Genomic DNA, 22,051 nt, shown 5'->3' on the forward strand with positions numbered 1-22,051 from the left:
GTTTGTTAGAGCTGTGAATAATTTTACATTTTACATATTAGTGGCATCACCACTCTACCTCCTCTTTCTATCTTCCATTCTACTGTCAACTCTACTGTCGTCCTACTGTCGTTGGCAAAAATAGGAGGATATTGAAGTTAGCGAGAACGACAACTGTCGGCCTGCAGTCGTGTAGTCGTGCAGCTGTCAAAATAACACTGCCCTTAAGAACGTGTGTATTTTAATATTTGACAGATGTAGTTTGCAGTCTGTCGCCGCCTATGTGTTCACCACATCAGACAATAGGCGCCGGGTATACTTGCATTTACTATATACTTACATACATATATTTATTTATCTTTATAATTTTGTATGAATTTGTTTGGAAGCCGAGAATTATTACTGAAAATATTATAGCATTATTTGCAGTGTTCCAACCAAAATTCAATGGTATTATAGAATTTCGTTCAATACGTTTATAAAAACATTCAGAGCTACTTTTAAATATGTTTCTTCACGTATTCCAAATTTCAAAATATTACCTAGACTTTGAACGGAGGACAATACTGACGCATGTGTGGTTTCGAACACATTGGATATCACATATGTATATGTGTGTATATGTCTAAAAGTCAAAATATGTCAAAAAGTGGTTAGTAATTTTGGCCAAATTTCATATTACGGTATAGTTAAACATTATTCAAAACCCATTAAACTTTCTAAGCAATGATTTCATTAAATTATTATATATAGTATATATTTATTAAATATAATGTACATATGTATGTACATAGTAAGCACACCCTTTGCTTTCTAAAAAATTTACTTCTAAACAACTGTGGAAGCCGCGGTATTGAAATCTATCATTTGTAATTGTCAATGGAAATATATATGTAAGTATAATTAGCGCTGAGCATTACAAAAAGTATTATGCTATGCAAAAAATTCTAGCTTTATTTTTAGAATCTAATATGAAAATACTATATTTAGTAATCTCCCACTTTCACTGATAAAGATACTAGAGTGGAGGAAATCATTATATTTATTATGTTTAAACTAGGGCAAGATGTAGACCTCACAGCTCTTGAGAATCCATTTATAAAATATAGTTTATATAACAATATATTCACGTTAAACCTAATCCCACTAAGAGCGATGTCTTCCGACTAAATAAACTAATTTATTTCTCGCTGTGCAGAATAATTTAAAATTACATAGGCATGCATGTAGTATGTATGAATGTATATGTTTATCCATCACTAAATCAATGAAACCGATGATAAATACTTAGTTGAACGTAGGCGCAGCGAACAAGCAGGTGTTCGGAGAGTGAGTGAGCAAAATCCCGTGTCTCCATACATACATACATAGATTTGAATACACAATTATGCGTTAGTATGCTTGATCAGGTATAACATAGGCGTCATGTCCATGGATGGTTTGAGAGCGTATGCGTAATCGCATGTAAGAGTGTGAACCCGGTATGGAATGGAATGATTACACGTTGGTGGAGTAGAGGTGGTGATTTTGACATAAGTTGATTATTAATTTTGTCCACAGACCACATAATAGTCAGTACTTCAACGGTTGACGTACACTTGAGAAGAGTGCGCATGATGAGGTAGCGATCAGTATAAAAAAGTTTCATTGATTGGATTTACGAGATTGGAAAAACTCAATTGAACTCGATTAGAAAAATTGGAGAAGGAAACGAACAGGCGCATTCGATAGTATAAAATAATTATTTGACAAAACGTTTTTTATCTACATATGTACATATATGACGCCCAAGATCAGCTTATGCCTGACATGGAGGTTGGAAGAGGGATTGAACAGCTTGTATGTATTAATGTTTCCAATGAAGAGAGATTCTGTAACTGTCCCGCACTTTTTATAGGGATTTCAGAAATTGTATGGTTGAATATTTCGGAAACGTGAAAACCCCAAGTGGCTAGAAATGAATACACTAATGATTTGAAATTTTCGAACCATACTTACTCTGAGGACATTTCAAACCGTCGATTAAAGACTAAAATAAAGAGATCCAATAGTCTCGGCGAACCACAGGTACATATGCACATACATATGTATTCCAAGAATTATGCATTTAAATATGTAACGCAATAAAATTTAGTTTGGTTTGATTTTTACCGTACATATATCGTTATAGTGCTCAATGCGGAAATGTAAAATAATGCATATATACATAAATACGTATTTACATATGTAGGCTATATGTGGCATATCAGCAGAAGTATCCGGATGTTGCAAATATTAAATGGCTTCTTACGAGGAACTACTGTTCGATTGGGTTGGATTATTCCGACAGACAGATTATGAACAATGGACACAAGCGGGTAAGTAATAACTGAATCTTAAGCATATTTAATTAAATAATATGTGCTCGCTAATTTTTCGATGGCGAATTGTTGTGTCCAGCAAAACTTTAAATATTTTAAGGAAACTCGGTCCATAAAACAATTTATTTTAGATATAAGAAACTATGTAATCATTAGAACAGAATTGAGTAATAAAGTTTTGACCATAACTATTTGCACGAGCTCCATAATTGAATGTAATCTAAGTTCTAATTAGTTTTGTCAACGGTGGTATATTAGTCTGATATATCATTTTCTTAGAAAAATGGATTTTGTCTACTTACTAGCTCAATAAAAAGAGTCCCTTACATCAGAAAGATATATAAGAATAGCTACACAAGGAGAAGAATTGTCTTTTATGAACTGAAAAGTTTTGTTAGTCATTTTCTTCCTGTGATCAATATGGCCTATTCATATATCGTGAATATGTCTCGATTAATCGGATTCTAGCTGTCACGAGGACAGACTTGTCGAGCGAGAACGATAATATATTATGATAATCAAAATTGAACCACAAACACAACATCTTTCTTCATACCGAAATATATAGGCAGTAAAAGAAGATTTCTTCGATTTTAACCTATTTATATTTAGTAACTGCTCTCCACTTCCTATATGTTGTACGATCGAGAACAATACATTATAGCAATCTTCCGATTTCCATTAACGAATTTTCCGTTAGATTTTAAATTTATACATGTATATTTTTAAGGTTAAAACATATACATATATGTATGTATATGTACATAGTTGCTAATAGACAGTCGGATAAAAAATAAAAGGATTAAATTAAAGATATGTATTAATATTGTGTGTACATAAGTATATGTATTATATCGATATGAGAATATATACCACACAAACTAATCTAACAACCTTGTAGCACTCAAACGAACTCCACAACTGGCGATAACAAAGCTGCATAAAATAATATTAAATAAACATTAGTAAAAATTATTTCCAGAGTAAATTAAGTGTATCAAGCGATATTAGCCTCAAAGCAACCCTGTGATATAAGACATTGAAAATAGAAAGAATGATGGGACAGAAATTTAAAAACAAATATATACATAGATATGTATGTATGTATAGAAGGGGATACCTACAAATACATATATAAATGCTTATATACCAATAAATAAGTTATGTATACATACATATTTGCTCTACTATATTCTAGGGTTCCAATCTCCAGCCTTGAGCTTCGCTTCAGTTTCGTTGTACAACTGTAAATCAATTATACTCCGCTAGTTTGAAATATGTACATATGTAAATTCTTTTTAGAATTACTAACTTACGATTTCTCAGTTGCTCCTGATCGGTTCGTGTGTTCGTCGCGTTGTGTCCCTTTTGTGTTAGTGTCAATTTTTTGTGTTAAATACTTTAAATATATAATTAAAATTGAGTGTAGACACTTGTTAAATACAAGTGGAAATAACTTTTGTATAAACAGTGGAAGAATCCAATTCTCATTTAAGCATTAAAATATGGATTCGATTATTTTACGTTTTGACACGTTCCGTGTCTTAGATGAAAACTTACGGTTCATGAGGAAGTTTCTAATGGATCTGAGCGAAAAAGGTAAGGTGAACTTTTACATGCCATTTTTGCTTTCCAGAATTAATCATTTATTGGAATTCAAATAAATTGAAAAAAATGCTACACCAACGTTAAATTCAAGACACTAAAATATATGTATGTACATATATGGCCTATGTGTGTATTTATGGTTAGGTTAGTATACATATTGTTCCTTTGCGTCTATTTTTACTTTCTGAAACGAGATTTTCAAGCCAGAATTCCAAGTTAGATTAAATTATGGAAAGGTAATTAAGTACATATATTCAAGAGATTAAAAAAGTATTTTTTGTAGTATAGACTGACACTAGACAATTGGTGTGCTCTGATATAAACAAATTTATAATAACTGTTACATGGCTGTAACTGCAATGATGGGTCATCTTATTTCCCAAGCGAGATGGCCTGTATTTCTTTGTTGGCGCTGCCGCTGCAACAAGTGTTCAGCATTCATCGAGCTAGAAACAAAATCATATTTCTTGGTATACATATATGTACAAATGTATATACATGTACATAACCGATAAGTGAACAGAGGACATTGCTGCTTAATGTTGTGCAATTCAAGTCCGTTCATTTCGGTTGTCGTGCCGACGTAATGAAATATTGATTTGTTGAGTGTTGTCTGCTTTGCAGTTATCCAATTCGTTCAAATCTACAAGAAGAAAGCATTTAAGATTCAAATGAAATTGAAACAACATCAACGGCTATAGAGTTTACAGGACGCTCCCTAATTCACTTTCTCCATATTACCGACCACAGAAGCACGAGCTCATTGCTGGTTGCTTGTTTATCCAGTCGGTTGGCTTCGAGTGCATTGATTGGGAAGCCTGCACTTTAGCGAAGGTGATATTAACATTCTCCCGGAATTCGTGAATCAACAAGCTCTCGGCACCGGACGCTACGAAACCAGACTCGCCACTCAAACGAAGGTTCATATACTCGCATTTTGCAGTTCTTCGCCATAGTGAAGCATATTTCACGTTGCACTGGGCTAATTATTTTGCTGTCATGTTTTTATAATTTTATACTCTTGCAACATACTGCTACAGAGTATAATAGTTTTGTTCATATAACGTTTGTAAATATCACTTAAAATTAATCGAGATAGAATAGGGCTCTATATATATGTACATATATATATAAATGATCAGAATGACGAGAAAAGTTGAAATCCGGTTGACTGTCCGTCCGCCCGTGCAAGCTGTAACTTGAGTATAAATAAAAATATATTGATGAAATTTGGTAGACACGTTCATTGGCACCATATGAAGTTTGGTATTGTAGATGGGTAGATGATAACCGGAACACTGCCACACCCACAAAACACCATTGATCGAAAATGTGTAAAGTGCCTTAACTAAACCGTAAATTAAGATAAAGAAGTCAAATTTGGCACAACGAATCATATTAGAAGGAGAAGCACTTGTGGTATTGTTAAAAAGAGGGCGTGGCCCTGCCCGCCGTATAAGTTTAATGTATGTATATATCTTCCGAACTAATGATATATACATATACAAGGTGCGTTCCAAAGTAAACAGGACTTCAGCGCCTGCTGTCTTCATCGATTGTCCAGTGAGAATTTCATGACATTTCATTGATTGGAAGTGAAGTTATTGCATTTTAAGTGTCAGCATGTTTGTGTTATCGGTGCGAAAATGAGCTTCGAACAAAGAGCCAACAATAAATTTTGTTTTAAAATTGGTAAAACTTTTACCGAAACGTTTCAATTGATGAAAGAAGTTTATGGCGCTGATTGACTATCTCGTAGCAGAGTGCACGAGTGGTTTCAACGTTTTCAAAGTGGACAACAAAGAATTTGTTATTTGTGCGGTATTCTACCTTTGAGTTTTGAAGACGTAGAGGCCATTCAAAAGGCTTGCACCGGCATATTGGTAGCCATACCGGCCAACGAGCTAAAACACTCGTTCGACATGCTTTTGGACCGTGCAAAAAGCTGTATTGAAGCAAAAGGAGACTATTTTGAATAAACTAAATTTATTTTGCCGAAAAAACCATTATTTTTGTTTTTTTTAAGTTCTGTTTACTTTGGAATGCACCCTGTACAAATTTACAGAAAACAAAGTGATTTGAGCTCCCTTACGATGGTGTGAAAATAAGCGAAGTCGGACGATAAGCATGCGCACTCCACTTATAAAGGTTTTCTTAAAGACTACTAAAAGTGTAACAAATCAGTAACTAAATGCATCAGAAAAGGTTCATATCAACCAAAGTTGGGGCATGACATTTTTCTGGTATTCCTATGACACATTGCAAAAATGGGGAAATGGGACTACAACCACCCCTGCTTACCATATAACACAATCAAACAAAATCTTAACTATTCAATCCCCTAAGTCATGGACCCCAGGTCAATATGTGAGATATATAATTGAAATTTGGAGAGAATTCTTTCTTGATAGTAGTATGTCTGAGTGTCAAAAATTGGTTCAATCGGGTCAATCGGCCATACACCTAATATAAAGATTTTTGAACTTCCGGATAACTTTATACCGCGTATATGGGCCAATTTAGTATGTGAGCTATCTTAATGAAATTTACAGAGCGTGTTTTACTAATAGCTGTGTATTTTTGTGCCTAAAATGTATAAAAACGGGTGAAAACTTGAACTAGCCCTTATATTAGAAATTTTGAACATTTGGCCATGTGGAGTGATGGTATGTGAGGTAACTTAATGAGACCCAGAGATCATTTAATTAGTATGTGGCATGTTTGTAGTATATGGTATTGCCTAACTAGATAAAATCGATTAAAGATGATTTGGTATAATTTTCACATTGATTGTAATCTATTCATGACTTCGTCCAACAATGGCGTTGAATCCTTTCGTTACATTTTCTACTATTGCCAACAACTGGTATTTCAGCCGGCTGTAATCCTCACAAGTTGCAAGAGTATAAAATGTTCGGTTACACCCGAACTTAGTCCTTCCTTACTTGTTATGGTTTTAATTTTTTATTTTTACCCTTCTGTTTGCTATTGTTGCATAGCAAACTGGTTTTATTTGGACCATTGATGAGTTTCAGCGCAGCGAACTACTTTTCCAGTTGTATAAAAAATTTAATCTTTTGCTTTTTCGATGTAGTGCAAACTTCCAAACTTCTGCTTAAAGTGGTTTAAAAGACATACTTATGGAAATGAAAGTTCAAATCATTCTAAATGTTCACTCAATTACTTGGATTTCTAGTTTTGAATCTAAACTTACAGATGACTGCGGTGAATGCCTTGGAAGAGTGAGTTGCCATATATACATAAGTAGCACGAGGCCATAGTGGAATAAAAACATAACATTTTGGGCAATTGTGATGTTTTAAGATGGAAGGCTCCTTTAAAAATTCGCAAGATTTTGATAACTTCCATGGAAGATAGGGAGAAATTTCCGCTAAATGCCTAGTAGGGATGTTGATGTCAATATTCCATATACCATACATGTACATACATACACATATATATATTTATATATGCATGGTATATGTTGCGAGTATGGCGCACCTAATGTTACTTATTGCGCTTAATTTTTGTAATCAGATTTCAGAATCTTGAAGTCTATGGCCCATTTCGGATCGCAATTGGAATGTTTGCCTGGTGCGGTGTCAATGCCGTTGGTGGCAAATTCACGTTCCCACATAATGCATATCCAACTGAAATTCAAGCTGATCTTTGTTTGAATTAGTTTAGTGTTTGGCGCAGTCGTTGCTCCCGATGGCCCGATGTACAGTGTGTCGGTAGCGGTGAATATGAACATATAATATTATAATACTAATTATAATATGAAAAACTTTTGGACCTGTACAATGCAAAGTATATTATACTCACACTGCGTCAACATTTATAAGGCAGACATGTTTCATCCAAGGATGTTGATACTTGATTCAATCTGTCATATGACATACGCCCTAAAAACAGCACATCGAGGAAAGTGTTACTCTGGATAATGTTCAGTTTAAATTTGTCGGCAAAAAATGTATGGACACTTTTGCAAGTCGTACATTTCACCACTGTTTAATCACTGTGTACAGCCAACAGGTTTACCTTGATTGTGCACTCTTGTTATTCGTTGCATGTTGCGAACATACTATATGTCTGTAAATACATGGCTAGATATTGATACGTGCAAGTATTTTAGTGACTTTCGGAGTCGTGTCTGCCATTTAATTGTGCAGAAAGTGTAAACATGAGATGAAGGTGCGCAAGACACACAAAATCTGCTTAAAATATTTAAACGGGCAAAAACTTGTAAATAGATTATACCACCTACTCATTTTTGCAATCTTATTGTTTTATAAATGTTTTTATGTTTATCTCAAAACAGGTTTGATTCAATATTTGCTTGGTTACGTTGAAGGTAGCCGATAGGTTTTCGCGAAGATTACTTAGCCCATTTTTAAATTTGCTGCGCCTGTTTCAAAAACGTTGCTTGGTCTAAAAATTTTTGACTTTTCAATTAAAAATCATAAATAAATTAATTATAAAGATAAAGAAATCTGAATAAACCATCAATAAAAGTAGAAGTGAAGGAAACTTTGGAGGTCGATGTACTATACGTCATAATTAAATCTCTCAGTGATGCATAAAAAATATAAAAAATTATTTAATCAGATTTTGAATTGTTAATTAGCGTGCGCATTTGGGGAACTAAATGAAAAATATCAGCCCTAGTTGGCTTTTTTATCAATAAATAATACTTATACATACGAAAATTGGTCCAAAGTAAAAATAATCTCATAAATTGAAGGATCATTTGGTGTATCTTATATAAATTATTATTTTATTTATTTACTTATATATATATTTATGTGTAAAAGTATATTGTCACAATTATTAATATTTATAAGTCATTGATACCCATAAAAAATTACTAAGTTGGTGATGTCAAAGGGCATACAATTTGAATAAACATTGACGGCTACAAGCCGTTTTCACCAAGTAAAGCTGAGTTCCGTGTAAAGGAACGCTTAAAACATAAGTTTTTGTTGTAAAACTTTTGACTCTTGAAAATTTTCATGGCCGCTTTAACTTTTCTCTATATTGTACAATGACAGTTTGGGAACCCTATACGCTCGTTTATTCCGATCAATCTCCGCGTGCATCTATTGTAAAATTTTCATAATTTATATAACCCCCAAAAATCAATTAAGTATTTCGTTGAGGTGCTATATTTTTGGTTGACCTGTACTGTTCACTGCAGACAGGTCACCTACGGGTGTGTACTCAGGACTCATTGAGTGGCGACTAAACTTGTGTTGCTTTCTTCGTCGTTACTTACTACTGCCATTGGCTGCGGCGTCACCACTTGTTGGGGGAAACTTTCCTTTTCAGGCAACACGGCATGCCTTAGTCTTTGTATATGTATTTGTAAACAACGAAATTCCATTCTTCAAACTGCACAGTGATCGATGCGATCGACTTAATTCCATTCACAAGTCTGGCTGCGCCGACTGGCCGTGAAGCTCTTAACTGCCAGTTCGGCAACGCGCTTCAAATTGATGTTATGGCAGCTACGTAACGGTGGAAGTGCTCATACGGCATTTGATTCAGTTCACAATTGTATGCATATACTACATATATATACATACTATTTGGCTGTGAAGACCAAAGACTGCAATGCAGATAAACGGTGCGATACATTTGCATTTGTTTGGGGATATCGAATGTATCTTTGATGGAAGCATATACGTGAAACTATAACCTGGGCGATTAATTAATTTGAAACGCAATGACCCATCTACTGCAGAGGGCATTGACCAGCAATTTTCACAAAGATAAAGAGAAAGTACTTAGAATCCACAAAGTTATATATCTTGATAAGACAATCTTCATATCTAGACAACAATGTGGTTATAGTTTAGACTGGGACATTAGTGCCAATAAAAATACTACCTATTCGGAGATACATATATAATATGCAACTTATAGTAAGCAATTGTTTTCTGTTAAATACATAATCGAATATACACAATATTACACATATGTATATTGCATTTAAATTTGTCATTTACGGTTATAGCCAATAACTCCAAACTCAACAGATTTCTATGATCTTCTTATTCCATCACTTATATCACTGTTCTCTGCGACTTGGCATTGATAGCATAGCGAAAATATTACAGACTCTTAAGCTTTATCTTCAATGGCTTAAATGGCCACTGCACTACCATTGAGGCAAGAGCCCCCAATGGCTCTCTTAATAGTATTTGCAGCCTTTGCAGTGTTGCCGATATGGCAGTTGTTTAGTTTAATTAAAACGTTTCCACTACAGCAGTTGTCATGCGCACTTCCCACATCAAGCGGGTATTGCCTTAACGATGCCTGCTGAGGAAAGTGGCAGAAACTTTGTACAAACAGGAGGCTTTTCAAAAATCCATAAATTCATTCAAATGTGTGATGTCAATGAATTGATTTATGATCATGTCCACCGTAGATGTACATATGTACTCCTCTTCCTACCTACATATGTGAATGAGACTCAATGGCGATTTTCAGCGAATGAATTGCTGTTATTGCCTATTATGGGGTAATTGGTTGTGCATGGGTGGAAAGGGTGTCGCACTTTCTGAAGTCTTCTTTGCCCTGTTGACGTTTGTGTAATGCCAGTTTGTGTATAAATTTTAGCATAGAAGACGCATTTACTGGAATTCGAGCTGTTTGATTGCAAATACTTTGAGAATTTTCAGTGACAATTTGCTATTCAGATGCTGTTGAATACTATATACATAGATCTATCATCGCTTTCCTGACTATGTCGTAAGGTCATTGTCAGGCCTAAAAACCATCTATTTGATTACTATCATTATGAAGTCGCCCAACACAATTAGGAGAAGTTTATCCAAGCTGCAGAGGCTCAAGTATGCCCATACGTTAGATTTGAAAGTGGCGGATTCGATTGACAATTCGTACATACAATACATTGACAGATCAACAACGTGCTCATCCATATACACATTTCGACGGCATTGGCAGCACTGTTTAGCTTTGGCGTTTGTTTACAAAAATGAACCGGCTTGCTGGAAAGCACCTTGGTTGTTGGATACATTCTGATAGACGTGCATAACATTTGGAGCGAGATGCCTGATTCACTTCGCACTAAAAATACTTTCAATGGTCGGGTGGGTTCCTTCCAGCTCGTCTCATAGATCATAAAAACTGAAGTCATCGATTTTCGATGGGGCTTAAGATAACTGGAGGCACATCTGGAGCGCATGAAGCAAGTTTAATGAAACTTGAATGCATAGTTAGCTAATAGATATGCTAAGTCAGGTGTTAAGTAGGAAGTGATATGCGATAAGCTGCTAATGAAGTGAGCACGAAATCGTTATGCGTGCGTATGTGTATGTATGTATTTCGCTTTTGTCACAAGACTGTACCAGGATAGAAATTGCTATAACATCGATAGCAACAATATATGTAAATTGTATTTGTACGATTTGAGTATTTGAAAGCAGTGAGTCTTCGGCATCAAGCGCATGAAAGCTAAGCGAGCACCGGTTTTCTTTACATTTGTGCAAAGTTTAGCTCCGTTTCGCTTACTTCATTACTTAACATATGCAAATATAAAACATACATATGTATGTATATGTACTATATATATATATACAAACAGATGTAATTTTTGTTGTCAGCTGTTTTCAATGCTATGCATGTTGCACGTTTTGAGTAGGCTTTACGTGGCAGGAAGCGGTCCGCTGTTGCGAGCCAAATGCAGCCTATGTTCCTTTAGGATACCATGAGTAATCAATGAAAGTGTGTAGCGTCAGTGGGGTATAGATGAACTTTATAAAACTTGCGCTCGCAGCTGGTAGCCACGAATACGTACTCTATGGCATCGCAGTAAGTTTTGTTGCGACTCATTGGAGCAGTTGCCGGGCACGCGCTCAGCAAGTGCAATTCTTTTGGTGCGCATGCGTTAATCAGTGATATAATGAGGGTTCGCGTATACGTCGGCCCTACCAGACAGGCTTTTTGAGGGTGGTTGAAGAGAGAGCTTATATGTATATGCATTTGTTTGTCATAAACAAGGCTCTCTCGGACGAATTGCGAATACCACTGTGGGTAACTGTTCATACTTTTGAAAATTAGTATTTTAAAGAGGAAATACCTATAATGATGTTAATAATATATAAATTGTAAATAAAACACAACTTTGTCTCCTGCAAATTTTCAATTATGAGAGAAGAAAGACATAAAAGTTATATCTGTATATATTCTCTGAGGTTGATTTTCTTCATTTAATTACTTTAGCTACTTTGGAGAACTTCAAATTTTCTGATTTCGAATTATTGCACAAATTTGTTCTTAATGAAATACCACAGTTGGTATGAGTATTTAAGCTTGTCTGGTATCTTTGTTATACATTTACCCTACATTCATAAACACATAATAATTAAAAAAACAACGGATCTAAGGAAAATTATATAAATATATAAAATAATAATTCTGCGCTTAATCAGTAGCAATGAATTTCTTTCCGTAATAAATTGAACCCATTACCACTGTCCAAGTAACAAAAACACCCTTAAGAAATATTATTATTGTAAGCGCTTTTGCAGCGGGGTTGCAGGTATGCTATTGTCTGCAAAGACTTTTTGGGGTGGGCGTTCATTGCTCGTGCGGTACGATGGCAAGGAACGATGGTTTCAGTTGTCACTGCTGTCGTTCGTTTTCATTGTTGGTTGACCATTCCGCGACATTGTAAATACGCGAATCTTTTAAACAATAAAAGTAATATATTTGAACTTAATTAAAGCACAAAACATTCTAAAGTTACTAAGCATATAAATAATGATACAAATGCATTCAAATAAGAAGTTTCTTGTAGAAGTGTAGTGAATTATTGGCAAAATCTATTGAAAATATTTGGTGCTGCAAAAACAAAACGAATGCAGCTTCCAGTCAGAAGCTTGAAAAATCAATACACGGATTCTAATCTCATAAATGCATGTTCGAATATACATATATAAGTGCATATATGAGTGCAGGTGCATCCATAGATTGATGTTGAACACAACTATGAGCTTAAGAGAAAATATCATCCGCTTGGGAGTAATAGAAATTAACCCGTCAGCGGAGTTTGAAAAATCAATATTTTCGGCAAAGATATATGCAAATGTCTGCATCGCTTCTTAAACTTCACAACTTTTGCAGGCGTTGCATTACCACAGATGCGGCTAAATTTGCTCGTCTCATTTACCATCTTATACTTAAGAGTCAACAAAAATTATAACTAAAATGTGTGCCAGAAATATTATAAACATAATTATATACGAATTAACTATTTTACAACTGGTTTGAACCACAGGCCCAACGAGTTTGTTATTGTTGATGTCCTAAGCTATGAATGGTCATAGATTGGTCTGAAATAAACCATTTTCATACCAGTCCAGAAAATATGAAAAAAGTGTACTCTGATTGTGGAAGAAAATCCCTCAATAACTCACTAAAAAGCGTTCTGAATTTCAGAATTCAGTCTTTTGTTTTTTGTGTAGTAGTTGGATTTCAGACGGAAATTTCAAGTAGAAAGTGCAACCCAATAATTTGTTTATAGTTATTTTAAATGTTGGTTTTGTTTTTGTTTGTACATACTTACTATTATTTATAGATAATGCCAAATTTTCCGCGAAATTTATTTATATTAATTGAGTATAGTTTTTTCCTACTTTGCATCCACTTGTGCATATTGCGTATAATACTTGATACGCTCTTTTTTCTTGTGTGTTTGACATCTCTGTGGAGCAGTGCGGCGTGTCGTCCCGCTCGGCCAGCGCCTCTCTTCCTACCCTCCCAAGTTGTAATGCAATATGCGAGACGGGTGTGCATAATGCGCGAGAATGCTGAAAGCAACACACAAATTACCAACTTGCTAACAGCCAAGAACAACAATAAAACGGAATTATAAACACACGCGTATATGAGCAGTTGAGCAGTAGATTCAATAAAATTGAATGCGACGACTTTTTGAGTTACATGATATTTCACTTTTACCAATGTAAATACGTATGTAAGTATATGGCATTGTGTACGGATGCGTTACGTCTATTTTGTTGTACTGTGAAGTAAATTCTTGCGTTCGGTAGTAGTACGCCTTCACGGGTGGCGACAGTTTACAACATTCGCGACCAGTGGCCGCAAGGAGTTAAGTGGAGTCGTTAGCGTGTTCTTTTGTGTAGTCAATGAAGTGCATAACTGCGCCCGGCTCATTATCAACATAGTGCTATTTGGAGAGCGGCAAGCGTTCTCTTCCAAAACATTTGTGTTTGTTTAAATTTTGAGTGCTGTTAGACGCCGTTTGCTCTTACCTCCCCTTTCCCTCGACACGACTCTAGCAGATTATCAACATCGGACGACGATATGATGTTTAGTTCATTCGCGGCAGGCCAAACTTCGACAACCTACTGGCAGACATACATACATACACACATTTATACATACGGTGTGCCTTGCATTATTGTGCTAATTTTTATGTACATACATGTGTATGCATGTTATCACTTGTGTTTAATTTTGCTGTTTGCCTCTGTTTAGGCGGTTTAGTCACAATTGTTGTTGTTACGCAGACCTTTCGCGCCGTACTCTGTCCACTCGGCGTTAAACTTATTGACGTTCAGTTTCAGCTGCGACTGCCATGTTGTGTCGTCCGCATTCTTAGCTATCGCGTTATAACAACTGCAGTGAGTTTAATTTTAAGCTGAAAAGTTGTAGTTGTTGCTATGTATTTCGTTTTGGTTGTGTATTATCAATATCAGCTGTTAGTACATACATAAATACAAACAAACAAAAGTGTTAGTGGTTTTTGTGCCTAGACGACCTCGACAACTTGTCGAGTTAAACGTTACTTAACGAATTGTTTGATTACATAATATGTAATCCACTGACAACTTGTTCTATCAATTGCCACTTTCGTTAACGATTTCCAACGCTTATCAAAGGAAAGAATCAAGTGCGTTTTCAAAATAAAACAGATAATTGAATCGATACACGAATCGTAGATTCGGCGAAAAATGTGCAAAGTTCATAAACTGAACACAAACATTACGAGTACATAACTCGACGACAATTGCAGTGTTCTGCTCTCACCCATTTGCTAGCGACTGAATCCGCCGTGAGCTCGCTCAAAGTTTAGCTTTGTAATTTTGTAATGTAAAAACGTGTGTTTTTTTGTAATAATTACAGGTATTATCCCTGAACTTGTGATCACAACCACATTCACTAAATATTTCGTGTCCATATATGAGATGCACTTGTGTGCTTAAATGTTTTTACTACAATCCGCATAGGTATACATACATACATATGTACATATGTAACTCCACACATACATACTTGGGTTATTAAGCGGCTTGCGTGCAATTATGAGTATTAAAAGCTATGGAAATGAACCTGTATTTTTCAGTTATTTTCAAAATCGTAATTATTCTGATACCCTCGTCACAAAACAGCTAGTATTTGTCGATTAAAACTCATACATACATTTCAACTGACCAGTTCAAGGCCAGAATTATCATTATTATTGTATGTTTTCAATGCTCACTGAGTTGACAGATACTTAAATATAAATAAAGTTGTTTCGCTATTTTATAAAGCCAATAGCCACAAGTTATTTTGGAAAAACGAAACAAAAAAAAAACTACAATAATTCAAATATACTTGTATGTATATAAAACGAATGAAGTACTTAGCTATCATCAATATCATGAAATAATTAGCTCTCATTTCAGTATCAAAAGTTATGCTGTGACAACTATCAGTACAATAAAAATTTTTTGCATTTAACACGTTCTTCTGAATCAGCAGTGTTAATTTACTCACTCCCGTTAAGTCGGGCAATAATAAACTCATCGCACAAGCGATCAGTATTAATTAGAAACCCAATATTTTACAAGTAGACATAGTTTGACTTTTTACGCTTTTAAATATAAGTCGAGTTTGTTGTCAATTTTGGCGTTTAGTAGTAAACGTGAAGTTGGAGTTTTCTATACAAGAATTCCTTCTAAAAAAGTTTGTTGTGTTCGGACTGCTGACTCTTTTGACGGTTCAGCGTTATTAAAACGTCAATTGTACTCAGAATATCTTCCGCGTCCTAATGAAAATCTTTAATAAACGTAAAAGCTTAAACTCATGTTAAACTCATGTTGTTCATTTAAATGTGCTTTTAGGTGGAGATTAGTGAATGTTTCTTCTGCCTAAAAAGAAAAATTGGGTTCTATAGCTATGTATTGAATGAAGGCAAGGTCTCATTTTCGCAATCGTCCACAACGTTTTGTGCGAAGAAAACATTCAAATAAATAAATTATTCAAGTACTTCCACCTCCCATTGTGCCATATTTTTGATCCTTGGAAAACGGATGAATTTGCTGAATATTGAATATGTCTCATTTCGAGTTCAGACTATTTCAGAAAAACACACAAGAAAGACCAGCTAAGTGAAGCTGGCTCTTTGGGTTGTCAGACAATAACAAGAAACCGTCAACGGCAAATATTTGCATTACAAATATGAGCAACGACGTTAACATATTCACGATTGATTCGCATTTCAAATTATTTTGAGAAATTGTTTGTTGAACATGTCATATTCCAGTGTGGACAATGTGAGTGTGCTTGTGCGTGCTGTGTTTGTATTCAGCGCACAAAGCTGTTGTTTAGCGAAGTGGACATTCAGTTGGCTGAGTAACTATCTGTTGGCTTTGCTGTTGCCGTTGTTGACTCATAAACATCTAACTTATGCCCAAATGCAGATACAAAGGTAAGCAAGCACATATGTACTTACCGTGTGTGCTATGTACATTGTATCGGGTGATTTTTTTGAGGTTAGGATTTTCATGCATTAGTATTTGACGTGATTTGTGTTTGCTTTGACATTTCATCATTCTTACTAACGAGCAACGCTTGCAAATCATTGAATTTTATTACCAAAATCAGTGTTCGGTTCGAAATTGTTTCGCGCGATTTATGGTCTACATAATCGACCAATGTGAGCAAACAATTTGATTGTGACCAAGTTTCGCACTCAGTTTACTTTATTGGACATTAAACCAACCACACGAATGCGTACAGTGCGTACAGAAGAGAATATTGTTTCTGAGAGTGTTGAAGACCGTGAAATGTATTCGTCGCCTTTCGCACAAAGCTTTGTGTTATTCGACCACATGGAAGATTTTACAAAGGACATTCAGTTGACAAATTTTGAGTAACTATCTGTTGGCTTTGCTGTTGCCGTTGTTGACTCATAAACATCTAACTTATGCCCAAATGCAGATACAAAGGTAAGCAAGCACATATGTACTTACCGTGTGTGCTATGTACATTGTATATGTGATGTTGTTGTAACGTATGCAAAAGCAAATTGCGAGCGAACGACAGAGGCAAGCAGTCAAGTTACTCCGGTAAAAAGCACTTTAACCACTGTCTGGTGATTTTAGGCAAGGAGGGGTCATGGTGGCGTAGGTGGCGGGTTCGCATGTTTCGAATTACTGATGTACATGTGTGCCTCACAACATGCATATCAGTACTCGTACATATGTATTGGTGTATGAGTGCAATTGCCAGGTTTGCTGGTCTGCTAAAGTATGTGTTTGTGTGTGGGTGAAATTCGGCGTCGTTGTGTGGCAATTGTCAACTTGGCAAAACGTCAAGTGAGTTTGATGGCGTTTAGTGTGCATTTGTTTTGGTATTTAACCGTTTATATTTGTCCAGCGGTTGGGGAAGAGGTACAACCTGCAGGCCAATATTTGGTATTGGATATGCAAAGTTCTCTTCACATTTATTCAACATATTTTCACGACGTAATCGGAAATGTGAGTGTGTGAAAGCGGTGTTGTGACATTTATATGTGCATGTCGGTTTGCTGGTTCGTCAGGCGTCGGCAGTGCATTTCAATGCTGTCGATGCGTGTATATTAATTTCAGTTCTTAGCTTTTGGAAAATAATCACGGCAGACGCTACGATACCTCACCCTACACCGCCGACCAACGGCTTTTAACGCACACTGGGGTGGCAAGCAGTGGTTGCTGCTTGGCATTTCCTTTCGAAAGTTTGACAAATTGCCCATGCTAATAGCATAAATACATACAGACATAAGAACAAATATCTGTGTATAGTACATATATACCATATACCTAGGTATGCGCGCATATGCTACGATTATAAGTTGTTTTAATCGACACATTAGCATGCGCTATGAAGTCATTGGGCGGGTCTGACACGTTCGCGATTCGACAAGTTTGTTCTCCATATCACCAATTGAGGTGCGCATTGCGGGTTCGGCTCCTAAGTCTTTTGTTTGGCCGTCATTCAAGTTTCTGGCTTTCTCAAATGCTTATCACAAACACACATACCCATTCACATACAAACACACACGAGGTTTCAAGTATTTGTAAGTAGTTGTCACGGAATGTTGCCGTTAGATTCGAAACGCGTTTGCTGTTCTGTGCTCAATTTTCAACCTCGATACACACATACTTAGGTATATCAATATATTCTACGAGGCGAGAACCTGATGGTCAATTTGACTTAATATTATTGAATGAGACAGCGGCAACAAGCACAGCAACAATAATGCATATATATAAAACACAAAAGTAAGCAAACAAACGCCGCCATTATATCTTATATCTGCGAGTCAGCAAAATTTGGGCGTTTGGCAGATTCCGTATATCATTTGAATGTGTTGAATTCCGTGTATTCATGGCATTTCAAGGTGACGCACAAATTAACACAAAACGAAATGTGAAAAAGCATTGAATTCAAATAAAGTGAGTGAGTCAAGATAAAGTGATCATCGCAAAGCAAACAAGCTACTACCAGTGAGCGTAGTAATCGAAAAAAACCAAAACACAACACTAACAAATGCAAAAAATGCATAATTTTTATCTCAAACCTTTTAAAATTTTAATCGAATCGTGAAATCATCCTGAGAAATGTAAATAATTTTAGCCGACGTTAAACGAAAAACTAAAAACAACAATAATTATACACAAATGGAAGCTAAATTTGATCAATGCCAAACAGCGTGGTTGTGCGTGTCTGTGTTTCACGATTCTCAAAGCAATTAACACTGGCTGTTGCAGAAAAATTGGGAAAAGCGCTTACGAATGTTAACCACTAATTACATATACAAATAAACATATATTATAAAAAGCTAGAATAAAGTGTTAAAGATTAAAATCACAAAAAAGTGGAATAAGTGACGGCCGCAATGGAGGTGTATACCGAGGGACCGCAAAAGAGCGAAGAGGACGCTTCGAAGTACATGCTGGACGGTAAGAAACACTTTTAATCTTAATTAAAACTCTAAAAATATTCTACAAGATGCTCCGCTTGTGTATTTATTTTTAAACAACAAATATTTATTTCTCATTGCATAAAAATTTCCTTGTGAGCCTTAGCCGAAATCATTACGAGCGACTAATAAAGTGTTAATTTCGTTCTTGAAGAGACAATTTTGGTTCTCATTACTGTATGCCGGTCAAAAAAGAGGGATTTAGATTCCTTCTTTCTCGGTGTTGACGCTAGTTTGCAATTGGTCGACCATGCCTACAACTTCAAAGTGATTAATGCCAACCGTGCGTGTGAGTCAAGGTGCGATTGAGCTGACGTTTTATTTGATTTATCGTATATACGAGACCAGACATATTTAGTTCTGCTACTCAAACTATCGCACCTTGCATCGGAACAATAAATCGCTGTTATGAGCAGGAAAGAAATACGAACAGTGAACCTATTTGTTGAGATTTTATTACGTATTGTGGACGAATTTTTATTAACAAATCCTGCACAAAGCTTCCGCTCCCTTACATGACCGCTCGTCTCTTTACACCTTGTCTCTCTTTGCTCCACTGACTGAGTAAAAAAGTGACGTATATTTGTTCCTGGATTTATTAATAGAAAATCCATCACTTTAGATATGTTAAATATCCATGACCGCTGACATCATTTAATTTTGTTGTTGCACGTGCCTTTTTTACTCCATCGAATTCCAAGACCCCAATTTACCGAGCAACGCAGATGTCATCGACCGCGGAAGGGCTCTGTGTAGCTGACACCACAGCCGCAGTTATTGATGACAGCGTAAGTTATTGATGTAATGCGCTTCGTGAGATTTGTGTGACGTGTACCCGTACATAATCGTATGTAAGTTTGGCGTAGGGAAAAATTTCCGCAAGTTGGACAATTTGAACAATTTTCACGTCATTGCAAAAGCCACTTTTTGGCTTTGGAGAGGGTACCCCTTACTGGTGTAATTCAGTATGTTTGCAATTACTTATGTGTGCATATTTCGAAAATGCATAGCTATATTTTGATGTTACGAGAAAATGTAAAACTTATTGTAAATGCCAAAGTGGAGCGCTAAATGACCGCATCCAACGGCCGGTGAATGCCACTCAACCTGCGGACGTAAGCAAATATGTAAGCGAACATGTAAAGCGTGTTTTCAGAAGGTTTTTGCTTCGCTTTGTAGCTGTGTGTTGTTGGGGTTGTGCCAGATACAGTTACAAATTATTTGGTGATCGTGTTGATCATAAAAATGTGCGATGCCGCCGCCGTTGCTTGGCTTTGCAGTGGCAGCAGTTGCCGCAGTTTCGGTTGTGATCGTTCTCACGCCTCCGCAATAGTTTGCGCCCACGCATTCCATTCTCCGTTCATGTAGTTGCCGCAGCCACGACGGCCATCCAGCTTGACTCTTTGCCGGCTCAGTGTTTTCAGCAATGAAATGTCACAGGTTGGCAACCGAAAACGCCATTAGAGTAACAACACGCGGATTTGCTGCAGTTAATGTTGTTGTTGTTGTTGGGCAGTGATTGCTTTGCCCGATAGCGAAAATACTTGTTCGCGCTCAAATTAAATAGTAAGGGACTGGGGGTGGGGATGCGAGTAACTGACTGGGCAGGCGAACAGGTCGTTAAATGAATAGCTGAATGTCTGGCAGATTGTCCGACCAGCAATTTGTTTTGGCGCAGAAAACTCTGATAGTGATGCCCGCGTCGGAGTCGAGGCTAATGAATGCAGCAGTACATGTGTGCATGTATGTGTGTATGTATGTATCAGGTGCACACATTTGAGCTTTGCTCGAGATCTTCTGATGCTTGGCTTTACAAGCATTCAGAGACACTTAGATAAATGTACATATACATGTACAGTATTGCTTACAAATGGAGTTTGTAGTGTTGGCGACACCACTGTGGTCCATGGCGATGTTGCTATATAGTTGCTTGCGAAATAGTGAAAGGTGTTGGGTGCTATTTGAATGACGTCCAGCGTTTCCATATCGCTGCGCTGACCAACCCAAAACCGAAAACGATATGGTGTGCGACGGACGCGATCACATTTACCCATTCCGGTGTGGCACTTCATGTTGCTCGATTTGCCGCCAGCGCAAGCAACGTCAAGTGTTTCGGGGAAATTTCAATTGCCGACAAGTGTTACGCCAAACAGCTATGCATTAACGCTACCTGAGCGTGAGTGTGCAAAGTGGTGAGTGCTGGGTGGTGAGTGGTGAGTGGTGCAGGGCAAGCAATCCGATCCATTCTTCAATTCGCTTGGCTAAATCAGCGTGCAAAAGAAGAGAGGGTTTTGGATTTCAGCGAGGAGCATTTGATACACCGCTACACAAATGTAAACAAATACGTAAATGCCGATGGTGAATGTTGGTGGGGATATTGCTGTGCTCTGCCGCAACAACAGAATGATGCAGCAATGTCGATGACGGCGGAGAAAGCCGCGTTGTGTAAAAGTAAGCTGAGTCGCCAAACAAACGCTCATAGAAGAGAGCCCTTACTTTTCAACAAAGTTCCAGGTGGCTGTGCAAAGGTAATTAATACGCTAACGCGAAATGTTGTCCATTAATATATGAATTAGAAAACGCAAGGGACAAGCGTATGAAATCGGGTGCTGATAGTGATGAAGTGATGGCGAAAATCCACTTGGCCTCTAATACGAAACAGCATTTCCGACTATATTTAATATACTTCGATATTTGGTATATGATGTATGTATGTAATCTTCCTAAGTAGTAGTAATGAAAATTGTCCTACCAATTTTTATTGCTAAACTGGCGGCTATAGTCAACAGGACTTGGATTCCAGCCCAGTAGTTTGAAAACATTA

The 22,051-nt window shown here is 36.6% G+C and overlaps 1 protein-coding gene across 3 annotated transcripts in view; it reads left to right on the forward strand.

The window, feature by feature from the left end:
* Positions 1–2,183: 2,183 nt before the first annotated feature.
* LOC126760222 (uncharacterized) overlaps positions 2,184–22,051 on the forward strand; it is a 52,729-nt gene continuing 32,861 nt past the window's right edge. The window contains exon 1 of one of the 3 annotated variants that reach the window (XM_050475685.1): positions 2,184–2,336. In XM_050475685.1, coding sequence (XP_050331642.1) covers positions 2,258–2,336 — 79 coding nt within the window. In that variant the 5' untranslated portion in view covers positions 2,184–2,257. Of the gene's footprint in view, positions 2,337–3,643; positions 3,939–19,053; positions 19,208–22,051 lie in introns of those variants that run through there. The other 2 variants (XM_050475684.1, XM_050475686.1) reach the window with 2 other exon arrangements.

The sequence above is a fragment of the Bactrocera neohumeralis genome, chromosome 5, assembly GCF_024586455.1.
Source record: "Bactrocera neohumeralis isolate Rockhampton chromosome 5, APGP_CSIRO_Bneo_wtdbg2-racon-allhic-juicebox.fasta_v2, whole genome shotgun sequence".
NCBI lineage: Eukaryota > Metazoa > Arthropoda > Insecta > Diptera > Tephritidae > Bactrocera > Bactrocera neohumeralis.